Genomic DNA, 27572 nt, shown 5'->3' on the forward strand with positions numbered 1-27572 from the left:
TAATCGCTGCCAAATGTGATTCTAACATGTATTGACTCAGGGGTGTGAACACTTATGTAAATGAGATATTTCTATATTTAATTTTAAATACATTTGCTGACATTTCTAAAAACATGTTTTCACTTTGTCATTATGGGATATTGTGTGTAGATGGGTGAATTTTATCCCTTTTGAATTCAGGCTGTAACACAACAAAATGTGGAATAAGTCAAGGGGTATGAATACTTTATGAAGGCACTGTAAATTACCTGTGCCCAATAATGTCTGTACCATGTTTTGTGCAGCTGCCATGGTGTGTTGCTACCATTTTGTCGTCATGTGCTGCTGCCATACTATGTTGTTGTCTTAGGTCTCTCTTTGTGTAGTGTTGTGGTGTCTCGCTTGTTGTGATGTGTGTTTTGTCCTATATTTTTATTTAATTTTGTATTTTTAATCCCAGGAGGCCTTTTGCCTTTTGGTAGGCCATCATTGTAAATTCCATTTTTTCTTAACTGATTTGCCTAGTTAAATGAAGGTTAAATAAACAAACAAAAAATATATATAACATTTTTTGTAATAAAATATAATCCTGAGAAAAGTAATCTGTACCATACGCCTACAGGTTGAATAAGAACCAAACCGTCAAAGCCGATCCCACTCATGCGTTTCATTCTCGCCCGTGTTCACATGCTATCGGAGTTATCTATACTCCACGTCGGAATTGCAAGTGAATAATTTTTGGGGCCGAGTTGTGAATTTTTACCACTTACCTTTCACCTTTTCAACCAAAAGTTGACAGATCAGTTTTTGACAACTTCCTTATTAATAGGTAGCCTATAGATCATGTAGGCCTAGCTAGTTTGACCATATTGTCAATGTTAAGCAAACAAGCTAACTTCATTATTAACAACGTTATTATTAACAACATTAATAACAAGCACTTGAACACAAACATGTCGGATTTCAGACTTCGCACCTCCCAGTTTCCCATTTCACATGAACACGTGAAGAAAACAATATGGTTCATAAACTTCAATAAAATGTCCTGGATAAATGATATAGGCTTTATAAGATATAGCTTACAATATTTATGAGATGTCTTGGGAATGTTTATTGATAAAACTAATACAGCTTTTTGTTACAGGTTTACAAATTATGCTTTGCATTTAGCCTATCAAGCAGGCTGCATAGGATATTTTCTTCCTATGTGATATCTGTGTATCTTTTTTTCAATTAGTTATTAAAGGACCATAATAACGTTGCTACTTTAATTGAATAAATTAACACAGCAATGGGAGTAGGACTAGAGTAGGCGGAGCGAAAGGTAAATTAGACGTTATCCGTGCTGTCATATTCTATAGTCTCTTCTGTCCATCCTCTTCGCCAGCTGCCATAACGAAACCTCACTGTGCTCATGGCTCTTTGCGCAGTCTGGTAGCCTACAGAGTATACAGACCTCTCTACCTTATAGCCTCCACGGTCGGCTCTGCCAACCGATATTAAATGATACGCAAAGAACCGTCTAATTTACCAGGCCACGGTCGGCGCCTGTGATTAGAATTTCGATGAGCACGACGATTCGCTCATTCAAAGGGGAGGATCAGTTCTAAGATTCTATGTCAAATTACGGCATTTACGCTGTCTGTCGGCATTATAAGGCTTCAACGGTTAGGCTTCTCAATTGACGGTTTCTAATATTATTTTTAGGTCGAAGTATTGTTTAGGTTTAGTCTAATCAGATCTACGGTTACTTGGCTACTACGCTTTCAAGGATACGACGACAACACGAGTCGAATAAGGATCGTCTGTGTCAACGAGCTGAGGACGAGAAGCCGTAAAAATGTTCGAGACGAGAGGGATTCCTTTTATTCTGCTTGACATCGCCTGTCTAATTCTCGGTATGTATCTGCTTGCTATGAATTGCTTATTATAATGTTGTTATATTGTAATGAGTTAACCTTATTTACATAATATTTGACAATCGCTGTCACGTGTATAGGCTATCGAGGGAGTGGTTATATGTTGCCTATTGGTCAAACGAGGGCGAATCTTTCGTGAAGAAGTTGATCATTTGATAATAAGTAGGCTAATCAACACCAAAACAAATATTTTGTGACCAAAGCAGTGAAAGGGATTGAGTGCCATCTGTCTTACTGCTGCTGCTGCACTCCGTTGATTGATGTTGAACAGTTAGTTAATGTTGCTTGTGAAATTGGTGATGATACAATGTAATAGAACGATAAAATGTAACTCTTGCGTTCTAGAATGATTATTAAAATTATATTCCTGCCGTAAAAGTAGGAACTATGGAATGAGCCTTGCTGTTGTTTAGATTGCATTAAATTATAGCCATCACCCCTACAGTATCTAGCGTCAGTTATAGCCATCACCCCTACAGTATCTAGCGTCAGTTATAGCCATCACCCCTACAGTATCTAGCGTCAGTTATAGCCATCACCCCTACAGTATTTAGCGTCAGTTATAGCCATCACCCCTACAGTATCTGGCGTCAGTTATAGCCATCACCCCTACAGTATCTGGCGTCAGTTATAGCCATCACCCCTACAGTATCTGGCGTCAGTTATAGCCATCACCCCTACAGTATCTGGCGTCAGTTATAGCCATCACCCCTACAGTATCTGGCGTCAGTTATAGCCATCACCCCTACAGTATCTAGCGTCAGTTATAGCCATCACCCTTACAGTATCTAGCGTCAACAAATTATATTGGCTATTCAAAGCTATCAGGGGATGTTTTCCATAGGTGCCAATACAGGACTAGTAAAGGCCCAGTGCCCTACTTTTGTGGGGAAAAAAATGTTTTAAAATAAATTATTAATAATTGTTTTAATTCTGAATTTTCAGGGGGTGCTGGTTTCTATTTCAGGCAGTACTGAATAACCATTCATTTGTAATGATTTATCCATTGTTGCTTGGAAACTTCATGGCCTTATTGTGTTAATGATTCTTGATCCTAATTGCCCTCTATTTAGGAACCCTGGTGTAGGAGTTTAATCAAATTATGAATTACGGAAGTCCTGGATGTGTCATAGATAAGGTATCCCAGAGTGCAGTGCACTCATTTCCTTTCCCTGTGTGCTGAACATTAGTCTAACTCTATCGTACTGAAGAACTGTTAGGCCAGCAGCTGATGCAGATGTTTTAAATGTGCTTAGAGAGTAAGAAGCTTAGCAATATGAATATAACTGATGTGCTACTTTTTCCGTCAAGATTACATCAACTTGGAACTGATTTCACACTCAGATAGTGTCTCTCTACTAGATAGAGCTTCCTCAGTCATGACATACATATGGTTTGGTTTTGGGTGATAGCATACTAAAAATACAAACCCTTCATCACAAATGTCTAGATGTGTGTCAACCAGATGCGACTACCGATACCTTCATAGGTGTGTGTTGAAAGTGGGTTTTATGGTTTTCTCCGAACATATAGTAAATACTAGAGATACAGTTGAAGTCGGAAGTTTACATACACTTAGGTTGGAGTCATTAAAACTCGTTTTTCAACCACTCCACCAATTTCTTGTTACAAACTACAGTTTTGGCAAGTCGGTTAGGACATATACTTTGTGCATGACACAAGTAATTTTTCCAACAATTGTTTACAGACAGATAATTTCACTTATAATTCACTGTATCACAATTCCAGTGGGTCAGAAGTTTACATACACTAAGTTGACTGTGCCTTTAAACAGCTTTAAAAATTCCAGAAAATTATGTCATGGTTTTAGAAGCTTTTGATAGGCTAATTGACATCATTTAAGTCAATTGGAGGTGTACCTGTGGATGTATTTCAAGGCCTACCTTCAAACTCAGTGCCTATTTGCTTGACATCATGGGAAAATCAAAAGAAATCAGCCAAGACCTCAGAAAAAAATTGGTTCATCCTTGGGAGCAATTTCCAAATGCCTGAAGTTACCACGTTCATCTGTACAAACAATAGTACGTAAGTATAAACACCATGGGACCACGCAGCCGTCATACCGCTCAGGAAGGAGACGAGTTCCGTCTCCTAGAGATGAACGTACTTTGGGGTGAAAAGTGCAAATCAATCCCAGAACAACAGCAAAGGACCTTGTGAAAATGCTGGAGGAAACAGGTACAAAAGTATCTATATCCACAGTAAAATGAGTCCTATATCGACATAACCTGCAAGGCCGCTCAGCAAGGAAGAAGCCACTGTCCCAAAACCGCCATAAAAAAGCCAGACTACGGTTTGCAACTGCACATGGGGACAAAGATCGTACTTTTTGGAAAAATGTCCTCTGGTCTGATGAAACAAAAATAGAACTGTTTGGCCATAATGACCATCGTTATGTTTGGAGGAAAAAGGGGACGCTTGCAAGCCAAAGAACACCATCCCAACTGTGAAGCACGGGGATGGCAGCATCATGTTGTGGGGGTGCTTTGCTGCAGGAGGGACTGGTGCACTTCACACAATAGATGACATCATGAGGCAGAAAAATTATGTGGATATATTGAAGCAACATCTCAAGACATCAGTCAGGAAGTTAAATCTTGGTCGCAAATGGGTCTTCCAAATGGACAATGACCCTAAGCAAACTTCCAAAGTTGTGGCAAAATGGCTTAAGGACAACAACATCAAGGTATTGGAGTGGCCATCACATAGCCCTGACCTCAGTCCTATAGAACATTTGTGGGCAGAACTGAAAAAGCGTATGGGAGCAAGGAGGCCTACAAACCTGACTCAGTTACATCAGCTCTGTCAGGAGAAATGGGCCAAAATTCACCCAATTTATTGTGGGAAGCTTGTGGAAGGCTACCCGAAAAGTTTGACCCAAGTTAAACAATTTAAAGGCAATGCTACGAAATACTAATTGAGTGTATGGTAACCTCTGACCCACTGGGAATGTGATGAAAGAATAAAAGCTGAAATAAATCACTCTCTCTACTATTAGTCTGACATTTCACATTCTTAAAATAAAGTGGTGATCCTAACTGACCTAAGACAGGGAATTTTTACTAGGATTAAATGTCAGGAATTGTGAAAGACTGAGTTTAAATGTATTTGGCTAATGTGTATGTAAACTTCCGACTTCAACTGCATATGTGTGTGTTAGTCAGTGGTGTAGTGGTGCCTAGAGAAGTGGATATACAGTGGCTTGCGAAAGTATTCACCCCCCTTGGCGTTTGTCCTATTTTGTTGCTTTACAACCTGGAATTAAAATATATTTTTTGGGGGGAGGGGGTTGTATCATTTGATTTTCTCAACATGCCTACCACTTTAAAGATGCAAAATATTTTTTCTTGTGAAACAAACAAGAAATAAGACAAAAAAACAGAACTTGAGCATGTTTAACTATTCACCCCCCAAAAGTCAATACTTTGTAGAGACACCTTTTGCAGCAAGTACAGCTGCAAGTCTCTTGGGGTATGTCTTGATAAGCTTGGCACATCTAGCCACTGGGATTTTTGCCCATTCTTCAAGGCAAAATTGCTCCAGCTCCTTCCAAGTTGGATGGGTTCCGCTGGTGTACAGCAATCTTTAAGTCATACCACAGATTCTCAATTGGATTGAGGTCTGGGCTTTGACTAGGCCATTCCTAGACATTTAAATGTTTCACCTTAAACCACTCGAGTGTTGCTTTAGCAGTATGCTTAGGGTCATTGTCCTGCTGGAAGGTGAACCTCCGTCCCAGTCTCAAATCTCTGGGAGACTGAAACAGGTTTCCCTCAACAATTTCCCTGTATTTAGCGCCCAGTTTCCCAGTCCCTGCCGATGAAAAACATCCCCACAGCATGATGCTGCCACCACCATGCTTCACTGTGGGGATGGTGTTCTCGGGTGATGAGAAGTGTTGGGCTTGTGCCAGACATAGCATTTTCCTTGATGGCCAAAAAGCTACATTTTAGTCTCATCTGACCAGAGTATCTTCTTCCATATGTTTGGGGAATCACCCACATGCCTTTTGGTGAACACCAAATGTGTTTGCTTATTTTTTATTTAAGCAATGGCTTTTTACTGGCCACTCTTCCGTAAAGCCCAGCTCTGTGGCGTGTACGGCTTAAAGGGGTCCAATGGACAGATAATCCAATCTCCGATGTGGAGCTTTGCAGCTCCTTCAGGATTATCTTTGGTCTCTTTGTTGCCTCATTATTAATGCCCTCCTTGCCTGGTCCGTGAGTTTTGGTGGGCGGCCCTCTCTTGGCAGGTTTGTTGTGGTGCCATATTCTTTCCATTTTTTAATAATGGATTTAATGGTGCTCCGTGGGATGTTCAAAGTTTCTGATATTTTTTATAATCCAACCCTGATCTGTACTTCTCCACAACTTTGTCCCTGACCTGTTTGGGGAGCTCCTTGGTTTTCATGGTGCCGCTTGCTTGGTGGTGCTTTTTGCTTAGTGGTGTTGCAGACTCTGGGGGGCCTTTCAGAACTGAGATCATGTGACACTTAAATAAAGTCCACCTGTGTGCAATCTAACTAATAATGTGACTTCTGGTGCAACCAATTACCTTCAGATCTTATTTAGGGGCTTCATAGCAAAGGGGGTGAATACATATGCACATGCCACTTTTCAGGTTTTTATTTTTTACAACTTTATTTCTGTCCATGAAACCTCTCATGTGCGGTGTGCATTTTAGAACATTTTTTCCCCGCATATTGCATTTTGGAACATTTGAGTGTACTGCTGTGTGCACATTGCTGTGCTTAAAATGTGAAGACATTAGTTTAGCAACATTATAAGCTAAACATTCTGATTTGTTCCATCAGCCTTAATTGAAACGGTGTATACCTCCACTACAGTACTTTTATACGCATCAGTGTGGATTAAGAAGTAAGTATACGCAATGTGTGTAAGCGTAACTGGGGAGGTGTAGTCGTTTGCAACTGGAGTCACACACAGTTTGTGGATCTGTGCAAAACTGCTACAGTAAGTGTATATTTGTTTATTTGAAAGATTATTTCTCGCTGATATGAAAGATAAGGGCCATATGTTTCGAAAACCGGTTTGAAAGCAATGATTATTGATGTTTCTTAACATTAAAATACAGCTTTGGAATTGTCATTCACATGGAACCAACTGTGGGCGAATGTAACCTCTGAAAACTCTACACACGGAGGAGAAAACTGTTTGAGAGCTAAGAAATAGCCTACCAAAAGGTCGGAAATTATAAACAGAGTTCAAAAGGTACTCACACTCAAACCATGAAAAGGAAAAACCCAGAGGCCGAGATGCAAAATAATATAACCAATTTAATCCACGCTCAAAAGAATACACAGGGTGACAGTTTTTATTTTTAAAAATAAAAGTGAAAAGAGCAAATAAGAGACTTCAGTAGACACCGAGTAGCGCAGCAGGTGCAGACATCTAATTCATTAGATATTAGCGAATGGGGAGTCAACAAGGTATATTAACAGAGAATATGTAGTAGAGAAATATACAAAAAAAATTACAATTCAAATGTTAACATACACTTGAAGTAAAACAACGGAATAGGCTAAATAGCGTTATCGTAATTTTTTTTAAAAATGTATCGGTACAGTACTCAGGTGTACAGCTCAAAGAGGGCAGGCGGGGGGACTGCTGGTGCGTCCAGACACAACATTACAAGGTCCAATTACTAATTTAAGCCTTGGGGGTGTAGAGTTCAGATAGAAGATCCATCGGGCTTCACTCTGGAGAAGACGTTCATCCATATCGTGGCATCTGTGGCTTGGGAAACATGGTCAATGGCACAGAACTTAAGATCAGTTACAGTCAGATCTGACCATGTCCTCAACAGCAGACCTCTGTTGAGGAAATTCAAGTAATGTTTATTTGATTCGATGACAAAGCCCATATCTCGGGTGCAGATGCGTCTGATATGTAAGAATTGGCTGTATGGCAAGCCTCTCTTCAAAGCGTCAGGATGGTAGCTAGATGCATGAACAAGGCTATTTTTGTCCATGAGGTTTGACATAAATATGCATCCAAGCCGAACTGAAATATTTTTTAGGATCATGTTGAGTCGTTTTCACAGCTTTTAATTCCCCTAAAATCTTTCCCGGTATTGTCAAGATTTTTGTTTGTTATCCCTGGTCCCTAAAATGTCTGCTGCGTGATAGAAGCAGAGATGAAAGAGAACTTTACCGATGTCAACTAGATTGAAACTATAATCGATTTATGACATTCTGGTGAGAAATGGTTTATGTAGTCTTGTAGGGCAGTAATGACAGAAGAGAAGTTTCATGTATCTAATTATAGACAAGTTGACTACCAAAATATCGGAAATTCTCAGAAACATATCTAAATTAGGCTTCAAAAGAAATCCCACACCCCGTGTCAAGCAATTGTTCTGCACCCCGTGTCAAGCAATCGCGCCGCACCCCCTGTCAAGCAACCGTTCCGCACCCCCTGTCAAGCAACCGTTCCGCACCCCCTGTCAAGCAACCGTTCCGCACCCCCTTTCAAGCAATCGTTCTGCATTTACTCTGCTGGTTGCCAGAAACCTTAATGTGAATATCATGACTGTCTGCTGCATGTCTGTGTGGTGTTCTAATCTCGGAACTTTCACTGACAACAAAGTAACCGAAACACATTATACAGTATAGCAGACCCTTTTAAATGTTTCTGACATTTGAATGTGATTGAGATAACCAATGTCCATAAAGATCCTACTATTTAAAGTGTTTTGGTGAATGGATATCTCTGAGCTATTTGCACTGAAGCTTAACCATGACCAGCTCCTCCCGTGTGTGTCCTCTCCTGTCCTCTTTGGAGAGAGAGGGAGAACCTAAACAGTATATTTGACCTCTCAGCTTCTCTATCAAATCTAAAAATGTCAAACAGAAAACCAAAGAAAATTAACAACAATGACAAATGGTTTGATGAAGAATGCAAAAACCTAAGAAAGAAATTGAGAAACTTATCCAACCAAGAACAGAGACCTTCACTATGAGTCTACGCCTTCACTATGGTGAATCACTAAAACAATACAGAAATACACTACGGAAAAAGAAGGAACAGCATGTCAGAAATCAGCTCAATGTTATGAAGAATCAATAGACTCTAACCACTTCGGGAAAATTGGAAACACTAAAACAACAATACGAAGAGTTATCTATCCAAAACTGAGAAATATGGATGAACTACTTCTCCAATCTTTTTGGCCCTATAACAAAGAACAAACAGCAAAAAGATATACATGATCAAATACAAATCTTAGAATCAACAATTTAAGACTACCAGACACCACTGGATTCTCCAATTACATTGAATGAACTACAGGACAAAATACAAACCCTCCAACCCAAAAAGGCCTGTGGTGTTGACGGTATCCTCAATGAAATGATAAAATATACAGATAACAAATTCCAATTGGCTATACTTAAACTCTAACATCATCCTCAGCTCTGGTATCTTCCCCAATATTTGGAACCAAGGACTGATCACCCTAATCCACAAAAGTGGAGACAAATTTGACCCCAGTAACTACCGTGGGATATGCGTCAACAGCAACTTTGGGAAAATCCTCTGCATTATCATTAACAGCAGACTCATACATTTCCTCAGTGAAAACAATGTACTGAGCAAATGTCAAATTGGCTTTTTACCAAATTACCGTACAACAGACCACGTGTTCACCCTGCAAACCCTAATTGACAAACAAAACATAGGAAAAGTCTTCTCATGCTTTGTTGATTTCAAAAAACCTTTGACTCTATTTGGCATGAGGGTCTGCTATACAAATTGATGGAAAGTGGTGTTGGGGGGAAAAAAATACGACACTATAAAATCCACGGCCTAAACATCAGCGCCACAAGTAACTTCCACATAGCTGTGAACGAGCTGAAAGACAAAGCCAGGAAGGGCCCTCTATGCCATCACAAGGAACATAAAATTTGACATACCAATTAGGATCTGGCAAAAAATACTTGAAGCAGTTATAGAACCCATTGCCCTTTATGGTTGTGAGGTATGGGGTCCGCTCACCAACCAAGAATTCATAAAATGGGACAAACACCAAATTGAGACTCTGCATGCAGAATTCTGCAAAAATATCCTTCGTTTTCAACGTAAGGATCAATCCGATACCCGGTAATTATCAAAATCCAGAAAAGAGCCGTTAAATTCTACAACCACCTAAAAGGAAGCGACAGAGAGATGAACCTGGAGAAGAGTCCCCTAAGCAAGCTGGTCCTTGGGCTCTGTTTACAAACACAGACAGACCCCACAGAGCACCAGGACAGCAACACAATTAGACCCAACCAAATCATGAGAAAACAAAAAGATAATTACTTAATGAACAAAAAAAACAGAGCAAACTAGAATGCTATTGGCCCTAAACAGAGAGTACACAGTGGCAGAATACCTGACCACTGTGACTGACCCAAACTTAAGGAAAACTTTTGACTATGTTCAGACTCAGTGAGCAGAGCCTTGCTATTGATAAAGGCCGCCGTAGCCAGACCTGGCTCTCAAGAGAAGACAGGCTATGTGCACACTGACCACAAAATGAGGTGGAAACTGAGCTGCACTTCCTAACCTATTGCCAAATGTATGACCATATATTTTTTTTGATAAACCCCCATATCTACTGGGTGAAATACCAGTGTTCCATCACAGCAGCAATATTTGTGACCTGCTGCCACAAGAAAAGGGCAACCAGTGAAGAACAAACACCATTGTAAATACAACCCATATTTATGTTTATTTATTTCCCCCTTTGCACTTTAACCATTTGTACATCGTTACAACACTGTATATATACACACATAATGACGTGTACATTCTTTATTCTTTTGGAACTTCTGTGAGTGTAATGTACGGCAGAGTGTTTACATGCTGAGTACGGCAGTGTTTACATGCTGAGTACGGCAGAGTGTTTACATGCTGAGTACGGCAGAGTGTTTACATGCTGAGTACGGCAGAGTGTTTACATGCTGAGTACGGCAGAGTGTTTACATGCTGAGTACGGCAGAGTGTTTACATGCTGAGTACGGCAGAGTGTTTACATGCTGAGTACGGCAGAGTGTTTACATCATGAGTGTGTGAGTTTGAGGATGTAGTGTGACAGTTGAGCAACACAGACCTCCACTCTGCCCCTCAGGGGAAGAGGGGCCTCATGCTTCTGGCTTCAACTTGAACCAGAATAAAAAGGCTGTGCCGTTTTCCCAGCAATAACAAAAGGCTGAACGGACAGGGAGCCAGAGAACAGACACATTCAACTCAGACATTGAACGGTCACAGCCTATTAGTTATGATACACTATCTACCGGTCTTTACAGTTTGGATCCATAGAGTAATGAGCCACTACTCACCAATTGCACTACAGCACCGATTTCACAAAGAGACTGTACAATCTTTCTCAAGAGTCCCCTGTGCCGTGAAAAACGGTCATTATGTTGTCATTACATCATGTATTCCGTCTGGTGATGTTATTGTTGTTGAACTGTTTCTTTTGATGCCATGTTGTCTTTCAACTGGAGTATTTACTGAAGGGCCTTCCTTGGAACTCATTCTCATAGCTAGAGACTGATTGGTCCCAGACCAGTCTCCAAAACATTCTTCTCAGAAACAATCGTTCCCTTAGAGTAGGGTTACAAAATTCTGGTACCCTTCCCAAAACTCCCTAGTTTTTCAGAAATCCTGGTTGGAAGATTCCTGGAATTATGAGTGAATAAGCAGGAAATCTGGTAATCCTCCAACCAGCATTTCTGGAAAAAATGAATAGAAACCAAACACTTTTAGGTCAGGGAAAGAATAGAATTGGGGTGGAATGTGTGACTTCTTTATAGTAAATTCGGTTCCATGAGTGACTTTTTCCAATTCCACGCCTGGGCAGGGGACAAGACAGCTAGGCAGGGATGCATGCCCCGCCTGTACAATTGTAGGGGAAACACTGCTCCGAGTCTGAAGTCTCTGGTTGAATATTAACATCTCCGCATCATTACAAACACATGCTGGTACTGTAGTAGCATGGTAGACACTGAGGTGGTGTTGCTGCTGTCAATAGTGTCGCTGCTGCAAGACATAACAATACTATTGTTACAAAGTTAACCCCTTAACTTCCTCTCTCCATCCACAGCGGGACTGCCCCTGGCAGCCCTTAAATTGGGCCAAATCAAGCCCTATCAGAGGGGCTTTTTCTGTAACGATGACAGCATCAGCTACCCCTTCCACCCCAGCACAGTCACCTCCAATGTGCTCTACGGTGTGGGCTTCACTTTGCCCATTTGCTCTGTAAGTAACAATGGAAGAGTTGACAAAACAAAATATTTACTAACCAAATATTGAACAGCTGGCTTAGATTGCATTATAATGGACAGCTACAGTACTACACAATAACTAACAAACAGGCAGCTGTTCTAAATTTACAGTTAAACACTTTTGATACCATACACATAAAGTGTTCCATTTCAGTTATTTTGTTAAACACCTGGTCATGATGTAAAGCTTCAACTTTAGGGAGGATGTCCATAGAGCTTAGGTGTCAGAACCAAATAGTTCAATTCAACAAGGCCATACCCAGTAAGCAAAACAAATGAATATGATGCCACTACAACCATGTAAACAGATTGATGTTATTTCAACCAGCTTATAATCATATCAACTGCTCGGGGATTCTTTTCGGTTACAGGCCCAACGCTCTAACCACTACGCTACCTGCCGCCCCATTATTATTTCAACAACCGGCTTATAACCGTATAAACTGGTTGTAATTATATTTCACCAGTTTATAGCCATATAAACCGTTTGTATTTATGTTACCTCACCCAGCTTATAACCATATAAACTGATTGTAATGTTATTTCAGTGTGGAGGCGAAAGAAACGCACTCCTATTTAGGCGAGGTGCTGGCTAGCAGAGTAGAACACTTACAAAAATAAAGGAGAGCCGCACACTCTAGAAGCTCAGATGCAATAACATAATATTCAACGTTGACAGACAAGCTGTCTTCATCAATAATGTAATGTTATTTCAACCAGCTTATAACCATGTAAACCGGTTGTAATGATGTTATTTCAACCAGATTACAACGATATTTCCACCAGCTTTGCCAATCGGGTAAGGGTTAACTCAATAGAGGATGCCCAGTCCACAAAGTGTCCCCATTCCCCTTTCACATATCCCCATTTTATTTTGACATGTCATTTCAGCCACCCCTATAGAGTATTTCATTCACACGTCATTTCAGTCACTTCTGAAGCTTGTGTTGTGAAAGCTTCTCAGATGTTATTTGTCATTTGTGGTTTTCATCAATAGTAAGGCCTTTAGAGTCCAACCGATCAGTAAGGAAGTAGGAAGTCCTGGTGTAAGTTTGGCCCCTCACAGAAGGGGTGTTCTGGGGTTGAATATCACAGAGCATGAGTTCAGAAAACCTGAAAAGACCTAGCAACCCTGTGGTCAAGCTGTTTATTTTGTTACCCTGTTAACTAGGCCATAGATGCATTCATAAATGATTGATCCTACCATTTATTTTCTACCAGAAATGAGATTAAATTAAATTTCGACATGTCTGTTATTGAGGTTCCTGCTGATAGGCTTTGGAACAAACAGGTTACGTTCTCTGTCCAAAAAGAATTGGAACGCTTTCCTGGAACACTGATCCAGATTCTATTTGAAGAATGACAGAGACAGAAGTGTTGGCACACTGTTCCCTTTGTGTGTGTGTGTGTGTCTGTGTGTTACTTAGGAAAGCATGTGTCTACTACTAGCTATTGTCTACTATCCTGTGTTACGGTCAGAAGTTGAGCTGGTGTGCATGTAGTGTTGGTGACTGATCCCTCTTCCTGGCCTTGTAAAGTCTTTACTGTGATGAAAACCTTAAATCACACACACACACTAGACTATGTCTATTCCATTATAATTCACTGGAGTCCCATACACAACACTTACATCTCAACTCCAGTCCCCTGGACCAGACCAACTGATTTATTTCTCTATACATCAACCTGTTGCCGTGGCAACATTTCAAACTGTGGTGCTTCACAATGCAGCTTTCAGCAGAATAGAGAAAAGGGGTGTGGCTAGTGAGAGTGAATCTATCACCTGAGAGTCTGTGGGACCAGTTTCTCCTCTCTGTCCTTGACAGTCAGACTGTGCTGGGGTCCTTTTTGATGTCAGCAGTATGATCTGACCATGATAATGTAAAAAAATAGAACCTCTTCATTCAGCTATGGAGAGGATTTGCATACTAATGTGAACTAACCTCAACTAACCTTTTTACACATCCAGTTTCTACTTTCCTTCGGTCAATGTGTGTCAAAGCTTGCAGTGTGCGATTTGACGTTTTACAAACTATGGTTTTGTGTTTATTACAAATTACTAATGATTACTTCCACAGCACGTTTGAAGTATACCGTTTCTCTACTGTATGTAGTGTGAAACTATTTGGAAGTTTCTAATGTAACTAACATCTTCCTGAAAAAGCATTACAGTTACTTCCAACATGATGACCCACTGTGTTTTAAGGAACACAGGGAGAGAGAAAGAGGAACAGAGAGATTTCACTTGCTTTGGCAATGTAAACATTTGTTCCCCATGCCAATAAAGCCCCTTGAATTGAATTGAATTGAGAGAGAAGAAAGCAGAATGTCCATTGTGGAATGGACATCTAGGCCTACTTGTGGATTGCATGTCCATTGCACTGTGCACTCAAGCAGGAAACAGCTGTGAACGTTTAGGGTGGTGGAGAGGGAGGATCATTTGGTCTTTGTTGGTTCTTCCATTAACACCTCTTCACCAGGGGAGCGAGTAGTGTTAGTTCCCATGACAACTCTCTTTAGCTACCATGTTGTTTTTCCATTCCTCCTGTTCCTGACAGCCTGCAATGTTAAAATATCTACTTAGAAATGCCACTTAGCAGATGCTTTTATCTAAAGTGACTTAGTCATGCATGCACACGTTTTACATATGGGTGGCCCCGGGATTCAAGCCTGGCGATGCAAGAGCCGTGCTCTACCAACTGAGCCATACAGGATCACTACAGTGTATGTCTTGGCTGGTCTGTCTGGACTTTCCTCTCCGAATGCTCTCTTCTGCTCAGTGTTAGACGGGTATATGTGGGTGCGGGATAACAAGGTGTTCAGAGTCTACTCTCCTAACCTGTTCTGTTCTTTCATTTGCTTTTTGCTAGCTGGACTCCCGTTCGCAATACTCACACCGCTACACAATCCCTTCAAACGGGGATTTTTCTGTAACGATGACTCGATCAAGTACCCTCTTAAAGAAGACACCATATCCTATGAGTTGTTAGGTGGAGTTATGATACCCGTCACAATACTCACTGTAAGTGCACCTGTTTTATGTTCACTAGTTAACTTCTCTTTCTCTTCCTTTGCCATTTTGTGCTTAACATTCATTTAGGCTATACATGCATACATACACAAATTACGTGTATGTCTAGTTTAACGGCTTGCTTCATTAATCGTATTGTCAAATAACATTATGAAAAATAACAAAATCAACCAAAGATGGCGCATATGCACCATGTAAACAGAGCTTCCTATTTTAGAGTATCACGAGAACTGAAAAATCAAACCCCAACCTGTGTTAGTTACATTTGTGGTCTGTGAGTACACAGAAGTATCAGACCATGGCGCTTGACCTTTAAAGTCACTGAAACAAAAGGCCTCTCCATAAGCCTACTCATAGTCTCCAGCTGAACGATACAATAGGAATAGCCAAACTATCCCTCCCTCAGAGATCTCCCGCTTGACTCTGCCAGTATTCCACTGACTGTCTTAGTAAATATCCTTGAGAATGTCTATAGTCAAATTCAAAGTACAGAGGCCCATATTCATAAAGCGTCTCAGAGTAGGAGTGCTGATCCAGGATCAGGTCCCCCCTGTCCACATATTACTATTCATCAAAACAAAACTGATCCTACATCAGCACTCCTACTCTGAGATGAGGCACTTTAGGAGCCTTGTTGTGGCTGTCATCAAGTCTTACAACAGGTTTTGCAGCATTCACATTCAAAAAAGCTTTTGTTCCATTGAATGTACATAAATTCACCTCCCATGTTCCGCACACATTTCCAGTCAGTCAGTGTAATTGTACTCTGCACGTAGAAACCCTCACTGGATGTAACTAATTTACACGTCATGAATGACCTGGAATTACCCTAAATGTTTGAACAGTTGGGCTTTCCAAGTTCAACAGAAACCGTTATCAGGACAACACCACCCCCTTGAGAGTAAAGCAGTAAGCATATGCTCATATTGTAGTTGTTGGCCCATTTCCAGATAACCTCTCATGCTTTCAGGTTCATTGTCCCCCAGATTGGTAGAGAGGTGTGAGCCAGACAGTTGTCCACAATAACCACATCCACTTATTTACAAGAACACACCATTTAAAAAAGACACCCAACCCACCCACAATGTTTCTATGACGTATGTTTTACATTCAACATGGTCTCAAAACAGTTTCTACCGTTGACACATCTGACCACAAATAACCTGTTCCTTTAGAAGATATAACTAAGTTTGACTGCTCAGGTGGGACTCAGAAGCTGTATTGTGATGCACCAGTGTGTTTGTTTTCCCCGTTTTAAAACGTCTACTCATTTGACTTTACACACGTTTTTCAGTGGACATCTTTGTTAGGCCTTTATAGTCACTCAGATGGACATTCCTCTAAAATGCAAGGGTCTATTTTACTTGAAGGGCCAGTGCAGTCAAGAACATGATTTTTCTGTGTTTTATATGCATTTCCACATTGAGGTTTTGAATAATTATGTGAAATTGTAAAAATTATGCCTTTTAGTGTAAGAGCTGTTTGAAAAGACCACCTGAAATTTCAGCCTGCTTTGATTGGAGGGAACTTTGGCCTTCCGTGGTGACATCACCATGCAGTAAATGTATTAATAGACCAATTAGAGTTCCAACCCTCTGCCAACAACAGCTCATTTTCAGTTTTCCCCTCCCCACTCAAACCACTCCGACAGTCCAATCAACATTCTTCCTTGAGGAATTCTCTGCTAAGAAGCAATTTGTTTATTTTTGACCATTTTAACTACAAACAATCACAGTAAAGTACTTGTTACCCTGAAATGAATTGATAGAGATAAAAACAGCAGCAGTGGACCTTTTGAAATTCCTGTAATTTTAGTGACTGACTTGCCAGTTGTAATCTTGTAACTCCAAGCTGTGAGGGAACAGTGAGTGACCTAACCTCACGACCTGTCTACTTCCTCCCTTCCTCACAGATGGTCTTTGGAGAGTGCCTTTCGGTCTATCTCAAACGCATCAAATCAAAGTCCTCTTTCAGCAACATGTATGTGGCCCGTGTTTACAAATCCATCGGCACATTCGTGTTCGGGGCAGCCATGAGCCAATCGCTCACTGACATCGCCAAGTATTCGATTGGCCGGCTCCGACCCCACTTCCTGGACGTGTGCAGGCCTGACTGGAAGCTGATCAACTGCACGGCAGGCACCTACATAGAGGACTTTACCTGCACAGGGGACGCACGCTTGGCCAATGAGGGCAGGTGGGTGTTGTTGAGGGGAAACTGACAATTGGGCCAAATTTACCCACTACCCCTTGGCCCCCTATCGCTTCAGTGTTCAAAGCAGATCTGAAGAATCAAATCAAAAATTGTATTAGTCACATGCGCCGAATACAACAGGTGTAGACCTTACAGTGAAATGCTTACTTACGAGCCCCTAACCGACAGTGCCGTTTCAAAACAATATGGATAAGAATAAGAGATAAAAGTAACAAGTAATTAAAGAGCAGTAAAAAATAATATATTAAGGGGGTACCGGTACAAAGTCAATGTGAGGGAGCACCGGTTAGTTGAGGTAGTATGTACAGTGACTTGGTGGAGCTTCCACCATATGCCTTACAGATATGCAAATATCAAAGGGAGGGGTAGGGAACTATCTGTGACTGGCTGGGATGCTTCTTTCAAATCTACTGACTGAATTATGACATCATCCATCAACTGAAATACAATATATCCTGTTGTATTGTTTATTATGGTCAGATAATATGCTGAGTGCTGACCATGAGATCATTGTTGAGGAAGGCAAGCCCACACTTTGAAGTTTCAGGCTGTGTTAGTGTTGAGAGAGCCCCAATGCTGAAGTGGACACTAGTTAGTGTTGGGAGAGAGCCACAGTACTGAAGTGGACACTAGTTAGTGTTGGGAGAGAGCCACAGTACTGAAGTGGACACTAGTTAGTGTTGGGAGAGAGCCACAGTACTGAAGTGGACACTAGTTTGTGTTGGGAGAGAGCCACAGTACTGAAGTGGACACTAGTTTGTGTTGAGAGAAAGCTCGACCATGCAGATCCACATTTCCTCGGTACTGTAACATAATCCACCAGCATAATTTCAAAACAATAGAGACCTGTATACCGCTGTTCTGGTGGATAAGGCTGAAGACAGAAGTTCAGCCAGATATCACACAGAGAGGGAGCCAAGAGAGCTGTAAGTCAACCTCACTATTTAATTATCTTTATTTACCCTGTGAGGACAGTACAGCAGTGAGGGAAGACAGAGTCAGGTCCCAAACCCTCTGTAAACCATTAGAGAGGATTACCTATAACACACATACACAAGCCAAGGCTCTGGCTGATGGTGGGCCTCATGTCCCTTAGGGAAATGCTAACATTGCAGAAATATGATCTGTAGGTTATTCTGACCTGCTCTACTCACTCGGTCCACCAGGCAGGTGTTTGTTCTATTAATGACTACCATACCAAAGAAAACACTGAAAGCCGGGCCCGATCAGGGAAGGGCTGCCATGGGAGACCAGAGCCACACCCAGGTAAATATGACCTTCTGTGGCCACACGAGACTGGGAGAGCCCACCCAAGGATCATGGTAGAGATTAGGGTAGTCTCTGTATAGGTTATACTCAGGTTTCTTGGCTAACATGGGAGAGGTTCACCACATGACCATGAGGTAATGACAGTCTACAGATGGGCAGGCAGACAGGCAGCTGTCTCACACCACAGCCAAAATGAAAGTCTATATAGAGACAGACAGCTAGCTAGCTATCGCCCACCACAGCCAGTAACAATAAGGTATGTCTAAGGATGGGACAAACCAACAGCCACTCGACAACTAACTCGTTTGTTGTTGCTCTAGAAATAGAAAATCCTGGATGTTGATTTCAAAACTAAAATAAGGACAGACTTCCTCTCCTGTGTACGTCGGTCACTTTGAGTAAACAAGAGAGGGTGTTCTAATCTTGTCAGATTCAATTTAGAGTGACCTGGTTTTACAGGTTTTACAGGTAACGCCTCATCTGATATTGACCTTTGTCTCCATGGTGATAATTAACAAGTACGCTTGGAGAATAGCTTTCAGTGAAAGCTCAGAGAGGCAGAGCAGACCTCGGAAGGAACGTCCAAGCTCAGTCAGACCCACCACCGGTTCAGTAGCAGAATTGCAAGACCCATTAACACAAAGGCAAACCAAGGTAAACCCAAGTTTCCTAGTCCAGTGTATTTAGGGCAACCCCAGGCTTCCAAGTACAATGTCAAAGGAGATAGAGGCTATGGGCCTACCTCTTTATTCAAGTTTGGCCTTTACTCCCACACTTATTGATGTGGAAGGGTTAAAGTACAGAGAGAGAGCTTAACACATTTTCCCTGATAAGCAGCCAGCCTATTTATCAGTGTTACACTGACTCTCCCAACACTAACTAGTGTCCACTTCAGTACTGTGGCTTTCTCTCAACACTAACTAGTGTACATCAGCACTGCGGCTCTCAACAGTAACTAGTGTCTGTGGGCCTGCAGCTCTCCACAGTGTTTATATCAGTCACTGGTTATCAGTAATCTGCTGGACGGGCAGTGCAGCACTGCTTAAGTAAACAGGAAGACACTAAAGCTGGCCGGATGAGCGAGCTAGGCTAGCGGCCCTCTAACTGCCCTGACCAGCCAGGCTGACTGACACTGTCTCACCACCCCCCCCCCCCCCCACATAACAGACGTCTCTCCCCGCTCACAACCCTATCACCCGGAAAAGGGTGTGTCACAGTTTAGCCCCTCTGTGTACGTGTGTGAGTTTAGCCAGTTATGTTATTCAATGGAACAATAGGATAATCTATCTATCACCAACACAGAGCCGATTGAAGTGGATATGAATTATTTCCCAGCGTTTTTCCCCAGCATTCAAAGTGCCCACAGCCACCACAGCAATCCCATGATGCCATTGTTGTTGTGTTGCAGGCTGTCCTTCTACTCTGGCCACTCCTCCTTCTCCATGTACTGCATGCTGTTCCTGGCAGTAAGTATCCACTATGGGGTTTCCTCAAAGGGCAATATGTGCACTCACTGATAGGGCATGTATAAGATTCACATTATAAACTGGGTGGTTCGAGCCCTGAACGCTGATTGCCTGACAGCCATGGTATATCAGACCGTATAGCACGGGTATGACAAAACATTTATTTTTACTTGTCTATTTACATTGGTAACCAGTTTATAATAACAATAAGGTACCTCGGGGGTTTGTGGTATATGGCCAATATACCACGGCTAAGGGCTGTATTGGTACTCCAGGTACTCCACATTGCGTCGTGCCAAAGAACAGCCTTCAGCCGTGGTATATTGGCCATATACCACACCCCCTTGTGCCTTATTGCTTAGCGACCAACTGAGTTTACTTCAAGGTCATTACAGCACAAGACATGCAGAGAATATTTATAGAGGACCACTGTATAGAATTAAAAAGCAGCAAAAACATAACAGTACACTGTGTTCAAATCTAATTTTATTTGTCACGAGCCGAATACAACAGGTGTAGACTTTACCGTGAAATGCTTACTAAGAAGCCCTTAACCAACAATGCAGTTAAAAAAATATTTACTAAAACTGAAGTATATAAAAAAAAAAAGTTTAAAAAATGACTTCCCTTTCCCTATATACAGGGGGTACCAGTACCGAGTCAATGTGCAGGGGTACAGGTTAGTCGGGGTAATTTAGGTAATTTGTACATTTAGGTAGGGGTAAAGTGAAAAAAACAGTGGGTGGGGTCATGTTGATCTTTACTGGGGTGCAGACAGTAACATTACATTAGGCAGCTCTGAATGGTCCACATAGCAGTGTTTGTTAGGGCTCTATTCAATCCGTAGTGCTGAAGATCCACTTTATAGCGCGATTGACAATTAAAGGCAATTTTCCCACAGTCGCGGAGACTGCATTCACGGTACACACTGCATGTGTCGGTTCAATCGAAAAGTACCTTAGCATTTTTATGCAGATCTTCCGCGAGGTCTGACTCCTGACCACAACAGAACACTAAGGTCTATTTAGAGCGTTCTTAGAAACAGGATTCTAATTAAATATTATTGGTCACATACACATATTTAGCAGATGTTATTGCTGGTGTAGCGAAATGCTTGTGTTCCTAGCTCCAGTGTAGTAATATCTAACAATTCACAAAAATACACACATCTAGGTAAAATAATGACATTTTGAAATATGGGCCTATTAGATCGAGGTATGTCGGAGTGGCATTGACTAAAATACAGTAGAATAGAATACAGTATATACATGAGATGAGTAAAGCAGTATGTAAACATTTAAACATTAAAGTGGCCAGTGATTCCAAAGCAGCAGACTCCAAAGTGCAGGGTTGTGTAACCGGGTGGAAGCCGGCTAGTGATGGCTATTTAGTCTGATGGCCTTGAGAACGGTTTTTCAGTCTCTTGGTCCCAGCATTGCTGCACTTGTACTGACCTCGCCTTCTGGATGATAGCGGGGTGAACAGGCCATGGCTCGGGTGGTTGATGTCCTTTTTGGCCTTCCTGTGACATCAGGTGCTGTAGGTGTCCTGGAGGGCAGGTAGTGTGACCCCGGTGATGCATTGGGCAGACCGCACCACCCTCTGAAGAGCCATGTTGCGGGCGGTCCAGTTACCGTACCAGGCGGTGGTATAGCCTAACAGGATCCTCTCAATTGTGCATCTGTAAAAGTGTGTGAGGGTTTTAGGGGCCAAGCCAAATTTCTTCAGCCTCCTGAGGTTGAAGAGGCACTGTTGCACCTTCAGGACCTGAATTCTGGATCCGGACCGGCGCGGGTATTCGGGTGGACCCGTATAGACCTCTACTCTGGGATACAGTAACACGCACATGCTATAATACACTCCTTCATTACCTACAGTAACTTTCAAAATGAGTATAAAAATGGCAAGGGGGACATTGCTTTAACACACTGTAGGCTCTTACAACAGCACATTGACAGAGGTAGCCTGTGCGATTACCCCCTCGCTCCCTCTCCTCCAGGAACCAAACTTAATTCAGTTGTGAGCAAGACTGACAAGCTTTATGACCATGACCCTTATATGTCACTACTGGCCCTCCCCATTAGTACTGTGACCAGGCTCAGAGAGGGATGCAATAGGGGGAAAACGCTAACATATCCAATTAGAGCACAGAACTGTTATCTTCCATTAAACGTTTTGCAACGGGAAGCCCTACTGAACATGACCCCAGTTTAAAACAGTTCTCTTATCAGTGGTGAGGTACGGGATGACCCGGGATCACACCAGAAACAGCTCTTCATGAACTGCTGCTCCTGTTTGCCCAGTGTTAGGTTTATTACACTGTGGTGACTCAGTAAGGAACGAAACAAAAATAGTCGTGGGGACAAAGTCCTGTCACGTTACAAAATATGGACACTCACTGCAGCAAATGGAAGCACCGTGTCACTAAATGGAAGTTAAAAGTCCTTCAAATAGCAGTAAAACGTCCTTCAAACAAGAAGAGACAGACAGTGTCCGGTCTATCCCTGCATACCAGTAAAATCACTACGTTTACGTCAGACAGAACTGAAGGAGTGGCAATGACAATCCCATAGTCTATTTTAAGAAGTGTGGCTGGTTTGTTTTCCATTTAAATGAATAGACCAGACACACCCATTATTGTACAAAGTCATTGAGAACTACTGAGTCAAGCATAGATGTGTCCCATAGAAGTGTTTTTCAACCATGTACACTGATCTGTAGACAATAAGCAGTCAGTCACCTTTGGAGGTGGAAATGGCTCTAAATTGATCAGTAGATGATTTGTTTTGATAACATACAGATTTGACACACTTATCTCAACCTGTATATTGAATTTGACATTTAAATTCCTTTAAACTTTATTCATCAAGTTATAGGCCTTGTTAACAGAAGCTGAATGGTTGGTTAAATAGTACTTTAGAGATTTTGGCTGTAGTTGAGAATCTGCCATGTAGAGTGGTTAGAGAGAAGAGCCCACCCACAGAGATGGTTTGAGGAAACAGAAGAGAGCATACAACGGCACACAGCCGCCCTCATCATCAAAATCACAACGTTTGCATAAACAATGACCAGAGCACACAGTGGCAAAACCAGCTCCTCACGAACATCATTAAACGACAAAACCAGACAAGACTTAAATTAGCCAGCGCTGTGACCCACCCAAAACAAACACACAAACCCAAGTAGAAACCCAAGAGAGGTTTAAAGCATGTCAACAACTAGCCTCAAACTACAATTGCTCTGGCGACGCTGTTATGCAACAGACAGTGTGCTGCTCCTTACCCTTCTGTTTTGTGTGAGGTTGGGTATTGGGACAGCAAACCTTATTTTATTCTAGTCCAACAAGTTAGTAGTCAATCCATTTAAACCGTTTATACCTGGTGCTAACATTCATCCTTTGCCCACATTTTGTAGACAGGTGTAGACGATCAAAGCCCTGGGGGCCGATTCAGACTTAAGGAATGAATGTCTATCCTACGCACTTCTCAGTAGTTATTCAGACTTACCTTATGGAGGCGTGTAACGAAGTTTGTGGCAGGTATTAAAAAAAGGTGGTTTGATTCCTACCTAAAGTTACCGCGTTCAGTTAATCAATGGTAACGTTGGAAGTACTGTAGCCTACAATATAATTATAATATGGAGAATAGTACACAATGGTATACCCTAATTGCCCGCACTGATCATAGAACTGTGATGGCAAGTCTTATGCCGTGATTTAATAAGCATACATGTCCAATTCATTGTCACTACAATTTGTGTTTGGCCTTCATTAAATACTATAGTATCCACTACTACTTCACCCTCAGCCACAAGGATATGACGGCTTTACAGAGGAAACAAAGAACGGCAGGCAAAATCAAACGACGTAATGGAATGAGACAAATGTAGGGAAGGGAAATAACACTAAATTGGCATTTAAATATAAGTGTTTATTACTTACGGTCGCTACCGATAGTAAATAATAGTCATCATAGGCTATAGCCTACAAATTGAAGGAAGCAGGAAAAGTCGGGGCATAATGATTAGAACATTCTAGATAGTCGAAAAGGTACATCTTTGCCTTGATATCCGAATTTAATCACTGCAAGTTATTAGGCCATACAATTAAAATCCTGCATAATGGCACAGCATTTCTTACTTCACATTGGGAAAGAGGCATTAATGGGCCTACCTGTCATGTTACACGTTCCAGTTTCCTGCCATATGACTGGCTTCACATTCATCTCCAGCAAACAAGGTCAAATAGATTAGCCTATATTTACAATCCCCTTATCCAAATGGATTACTAGTTTACCTAGCTCATCATATCAATTTATAAATTACAGCGCATGGAGAATGACATTATTTCTAACAAAAGAAAATGAAGTAATACTTTTTCCAGCTGGCATGTTAGCGCTACCTTATGGTTTCAAGGTCAGAATACGGCATATCTATATACGCCTCCGCCACACCTCAATTTATTTGATCTTCACCCCAAATGCGTGGCTTTCTGGTACTGGCATTTCCACCATGCTTAAGTTCAAGGTCAGAATACGCGTAAAGTAGCCAGGCATGCATTGTGTCTGGATATAGTGTAGATGGATCTGGTCAGTAAAAACATTTAAATGATTATCCCGCCCTCTAAATTCATTGACAGCTGGCACCATTGACCATAATGGTCTTAAAATGAATAAATTCATACAAAACATTTTATTTTGTTTTTAAAGTCTAATCATTTTCATACAGAGGGACCACGGAATCTGGTCACAATGCAGACAGAAACACATTTTTATGCCAAGTGTAGACGTGGCAAATCTTGATCAGAGATTGGATTATCTTAATCAGATGACAACAACCACGTGTTAGCACCAGATATAAACAGGACTTTAGCCTGTAACTCCAGTTTAACTGGCCAAACAAGTTAGTAGTAAAACCACAAGGCCTTATTCTAACAACTAATTTCCATCTGTCTCTCCCAGCTGTACATCCAGGCCAGGCTGCAGGCAGGGTGGGCCAGACTCCTGAGACCAACCCTACAGTTCTTCCTAATCGCGGCGTCTGTGTACACCGGACTGTCTCGTGTGTCTGACTACAAACACCACTGGAGCGACGTCCTGGTTGGCCTTATCCAGGGAGTGCTCATGGCCACACTGGTAGTGAGTAACCACGACACCGCTTCATTTGGTTGAAAATAATATTGGTCCATTTTTTACAATGGAAATTGGTTTTCAGCTTTGATAGTTTGCCATCTACCACCCAGAGGTGGTTTCCAAACCTTGTGATCTGTAGCATTAAAGTGGCTTATACAGTATTCAGACCCTTTGTTTTTCTAAATTATTTACGTTACAGCCTTATTCTAAAATTGAAAAATAATCAGAATTTAATCCTTCTACACACAATACCCCATAGTGACAAAGTGAAAACAGGTTTTTAGGAAGCACTCCACCAATCAGGCCTTTATGGTAGAGTGGCCAGACGGAAGCCACTCCTCAGTAAAAGGCACGACAGCCCGCTTGGAGTTCGCCAAAAGGCACCTAAAGGACTCTCCGACCATGAGGAACAAGATTCTCTGGTCTGATGAAACCAAGATTGAACTCTTTGGCCTGAATGCCAAGCGTCACGTCTGGAGGAAACCATGCACCATCCCTAAGGTGAAGCATGGTGGTGACAGCATCATGCTGTGGGGATGTTTTTCAGTAGCAGCGACTGGAAGACTAGTCAGGATTGAGGGAAAGATGAACGGAGCAAAGTACAGAAAGATCGTTAATGAAAACCTGCTCCAGAGCATTCAGGACCTCAGATTGGGGCGAAGGTTTACCTTCACACAGGACAACGATCCTAAGCACACAGCCAAGATAACGCAGGAGTGGCTTCGGGACAAGTCTCTGAATGTCCTTGAGTGGCCCAGTCAGAGCCCAGACTTGAACCCGATCTAACATCTCTGGAGAGACCTGAAAATAGCTGTGTAGCAACGCTCCCCATCCAACCTGACAGAGCTTGAGAGGATCTGCAGAGAATGCGAGAAACTCCCCAAATACAGGTGTGCCAAGCTTGTAGCATCATACCCAAGACTTGATGCTGTAATCGCTGCCAAAGGTACTTCAAAGTACTGAGTTTGTTTATTTTTTATACATTTCTAAAAACCTGTTTTTGCTTTATCATTGTGGTGTGTGTAGATTGATGAGGGGGAAAAAAACGATTTAATCTATTTTAGAATAAGGCTATAACGTAACAAAATGTGGAAAAAGTAAAGGGGTCTGAATACTTTCTGAAGGCACCTAGGAATCTCCCAATGCATAGCATTATGGCCACTGTTTTCCATTTAATCTTTAACTCCTTCCTCTTACTCTACCACTCTTTTTCTGCTGCAGGTCTTCTTCGTGTCAGACTTCTTCAAGAAGAAGGTTGAGCCTCAGAAGGAGGATATTCCCCACACCACACTGCAGGAGACACCCACAAATGGAAACCACTACGACAGCAGCCCCAACTAAACTATAAAGGAGAAGAGGAACCATCCGGAACCATACATGGCGTGTAGCCAGTGGGGAAGTGTTTACTGCATGCGCATCATACCACACTAAGGGACGGACCACTGGGGTGGACAGAAAGGCTGTGTAGCAAATGGCCCCCTATTCCCTATATAGCATAGCCTATAGGGCTCTGGTCAAAAGTACTTTATGTAGGGAAATAGGGTGCCATTTGGAGCGTTGCCAAACCTATGAATGTAACCCTGCTTTGTGCATTTCTGACCTATGACCTGGAGCCTAGCTCCCTATTGGACATTGAGTCACACCCATGTTGCCTTGGCTGGACTGCTACTATCATAGCTTCCTTTGTATTATCATTACTATCCCAACTAGACTAATATAATGTATCTGTACCTGACTATCCCAACTAGACTAATATAATGTATCTGTACCTGACTATCCCAACTAGACTAATATAATGTATCTGTTCCTGACTATCCCAACTAGACTAATATAATGTATTTGTTCCTGAAGCAACAAAATAGACAAACAAAATACCTTCAATTTTTTTTATCCATCCATATGTAAAAAAAAAAATCACTACCAACTTTTCTTTTATAATAAAAATTGTGTTAAAACTATGTACAAATGTGTTGCACTTTTTGGAAGGAAAAAAAAAGCCATTTCATGCTTATTAACATGAATACAAATAAAAATATAAAAAAACATTGTCTGGATGCTATCATGATGAAATTACACAAACACAATCTTATTCTTACAAAGTTGATGTTTCAGTCACAAAATACAACAAATCACAGATATAGACTGGCAGCAAACACAATATCCCTCTTGATTTTTGTGATACCTATAAGGAAAAACAGAAGAAATACATGAGTATTTGCTTGCTGAAGCCAATGTACACCTACAGACTAAGAC

General features: G+C 41.6%; 2 protein-coding genes across 3 annotated transcripts in view; one reads left to right on the forward strand and one right to left on the reverse strand.

Annotated features, from left to right (window-relative positions):
• The first annotated feature begins 1330 nt into the window (after positions 1-1330).
• Positions 1331-27277, forward strand: LOC106568407 (phospholipid phosphatase 1). Of its 2 annotated transcripts, none has more exons than XM_014138722.3 (6): positions 1331-1877; positions 15081-15232; positions 17154-17437; positions 20133-20190; positions 25149-25325; positions 26541-27277. In XM_014138722.3, the coding sequence occupies exons 1-6, from the start codon at positions 1820-1822 to the stop codon at positions 26658-26660; spliced, it is 849 nt and encodes a 282-aa protein (XP_013994197.1). In that variant the 5' UTR covers positions 1331-1819; the 3' UTR covers positions 26661-27277. The 2 variants fall into 2 exon arrangements, with proteins under 2 accessions (XP_013994197.1, XP_013994196.1); XM_014138721.3 differs by lacking the exon at positions 15081-15232 and adding an exon at positions 12030-12184 and having other exon boundaries at positions 1334-1877.
• Positions 27192-27572, reverse strand: part of LOC106568406 (exosome RNA helicase MTR4) — a 75776-nt gene continuing 75395 nt past the window's right edge. The window contains exon 26 of the mRNA XM_014138719.1: positions 27192-27501. Coding sequence (XP_013994194.1) covers positions 27449-27501 — 53 coding nt within the window. The 3' untranslated portion in view covers positions 27192-27448. The remainder of the gene's footprint in view (positions 27502-27572) is intronic.

The sequence above is a fragment of the Salmo salar genome, chromosome 13 (genome assembly GCF_965601325.2).
Source record: "Salmo salar chromosome 13, fSalSal1, whole genome shotgun sequence".
In the NCBI taxonomy this organism is placed as follows: Eukaryota; Metazoa; Chordata; class Actinopteri; order Salmoniformes; family Salmonidae; genus Salmo; species Salmo salar.

Excerpts from the sequence above, each read along its gene's own strand:
- LOC106568407 (XM_014138721.3), top strand. The coding sequence starts at position 1,820 with ATGTTCGAGACGAGAGGGATTCCTTTTATTCTGCTTGACATCGCCTGT. Across the intron at positions 1,878-12,029 it reads CATCGCCTGTCTAATTCTCG|CGGGACTGCCCCTGGCAGCC; the intron begins GTATGTATCTGC and ends CTCCATCCACAG. Across the intron at positions 25,326-26,540 it reads TGCTCATGGCCACACTGGTA|GTCTTCTTCGTGTCAGACTT; the intron begins GTGAGTAACCAC and ends TTTCTGCTGCAG.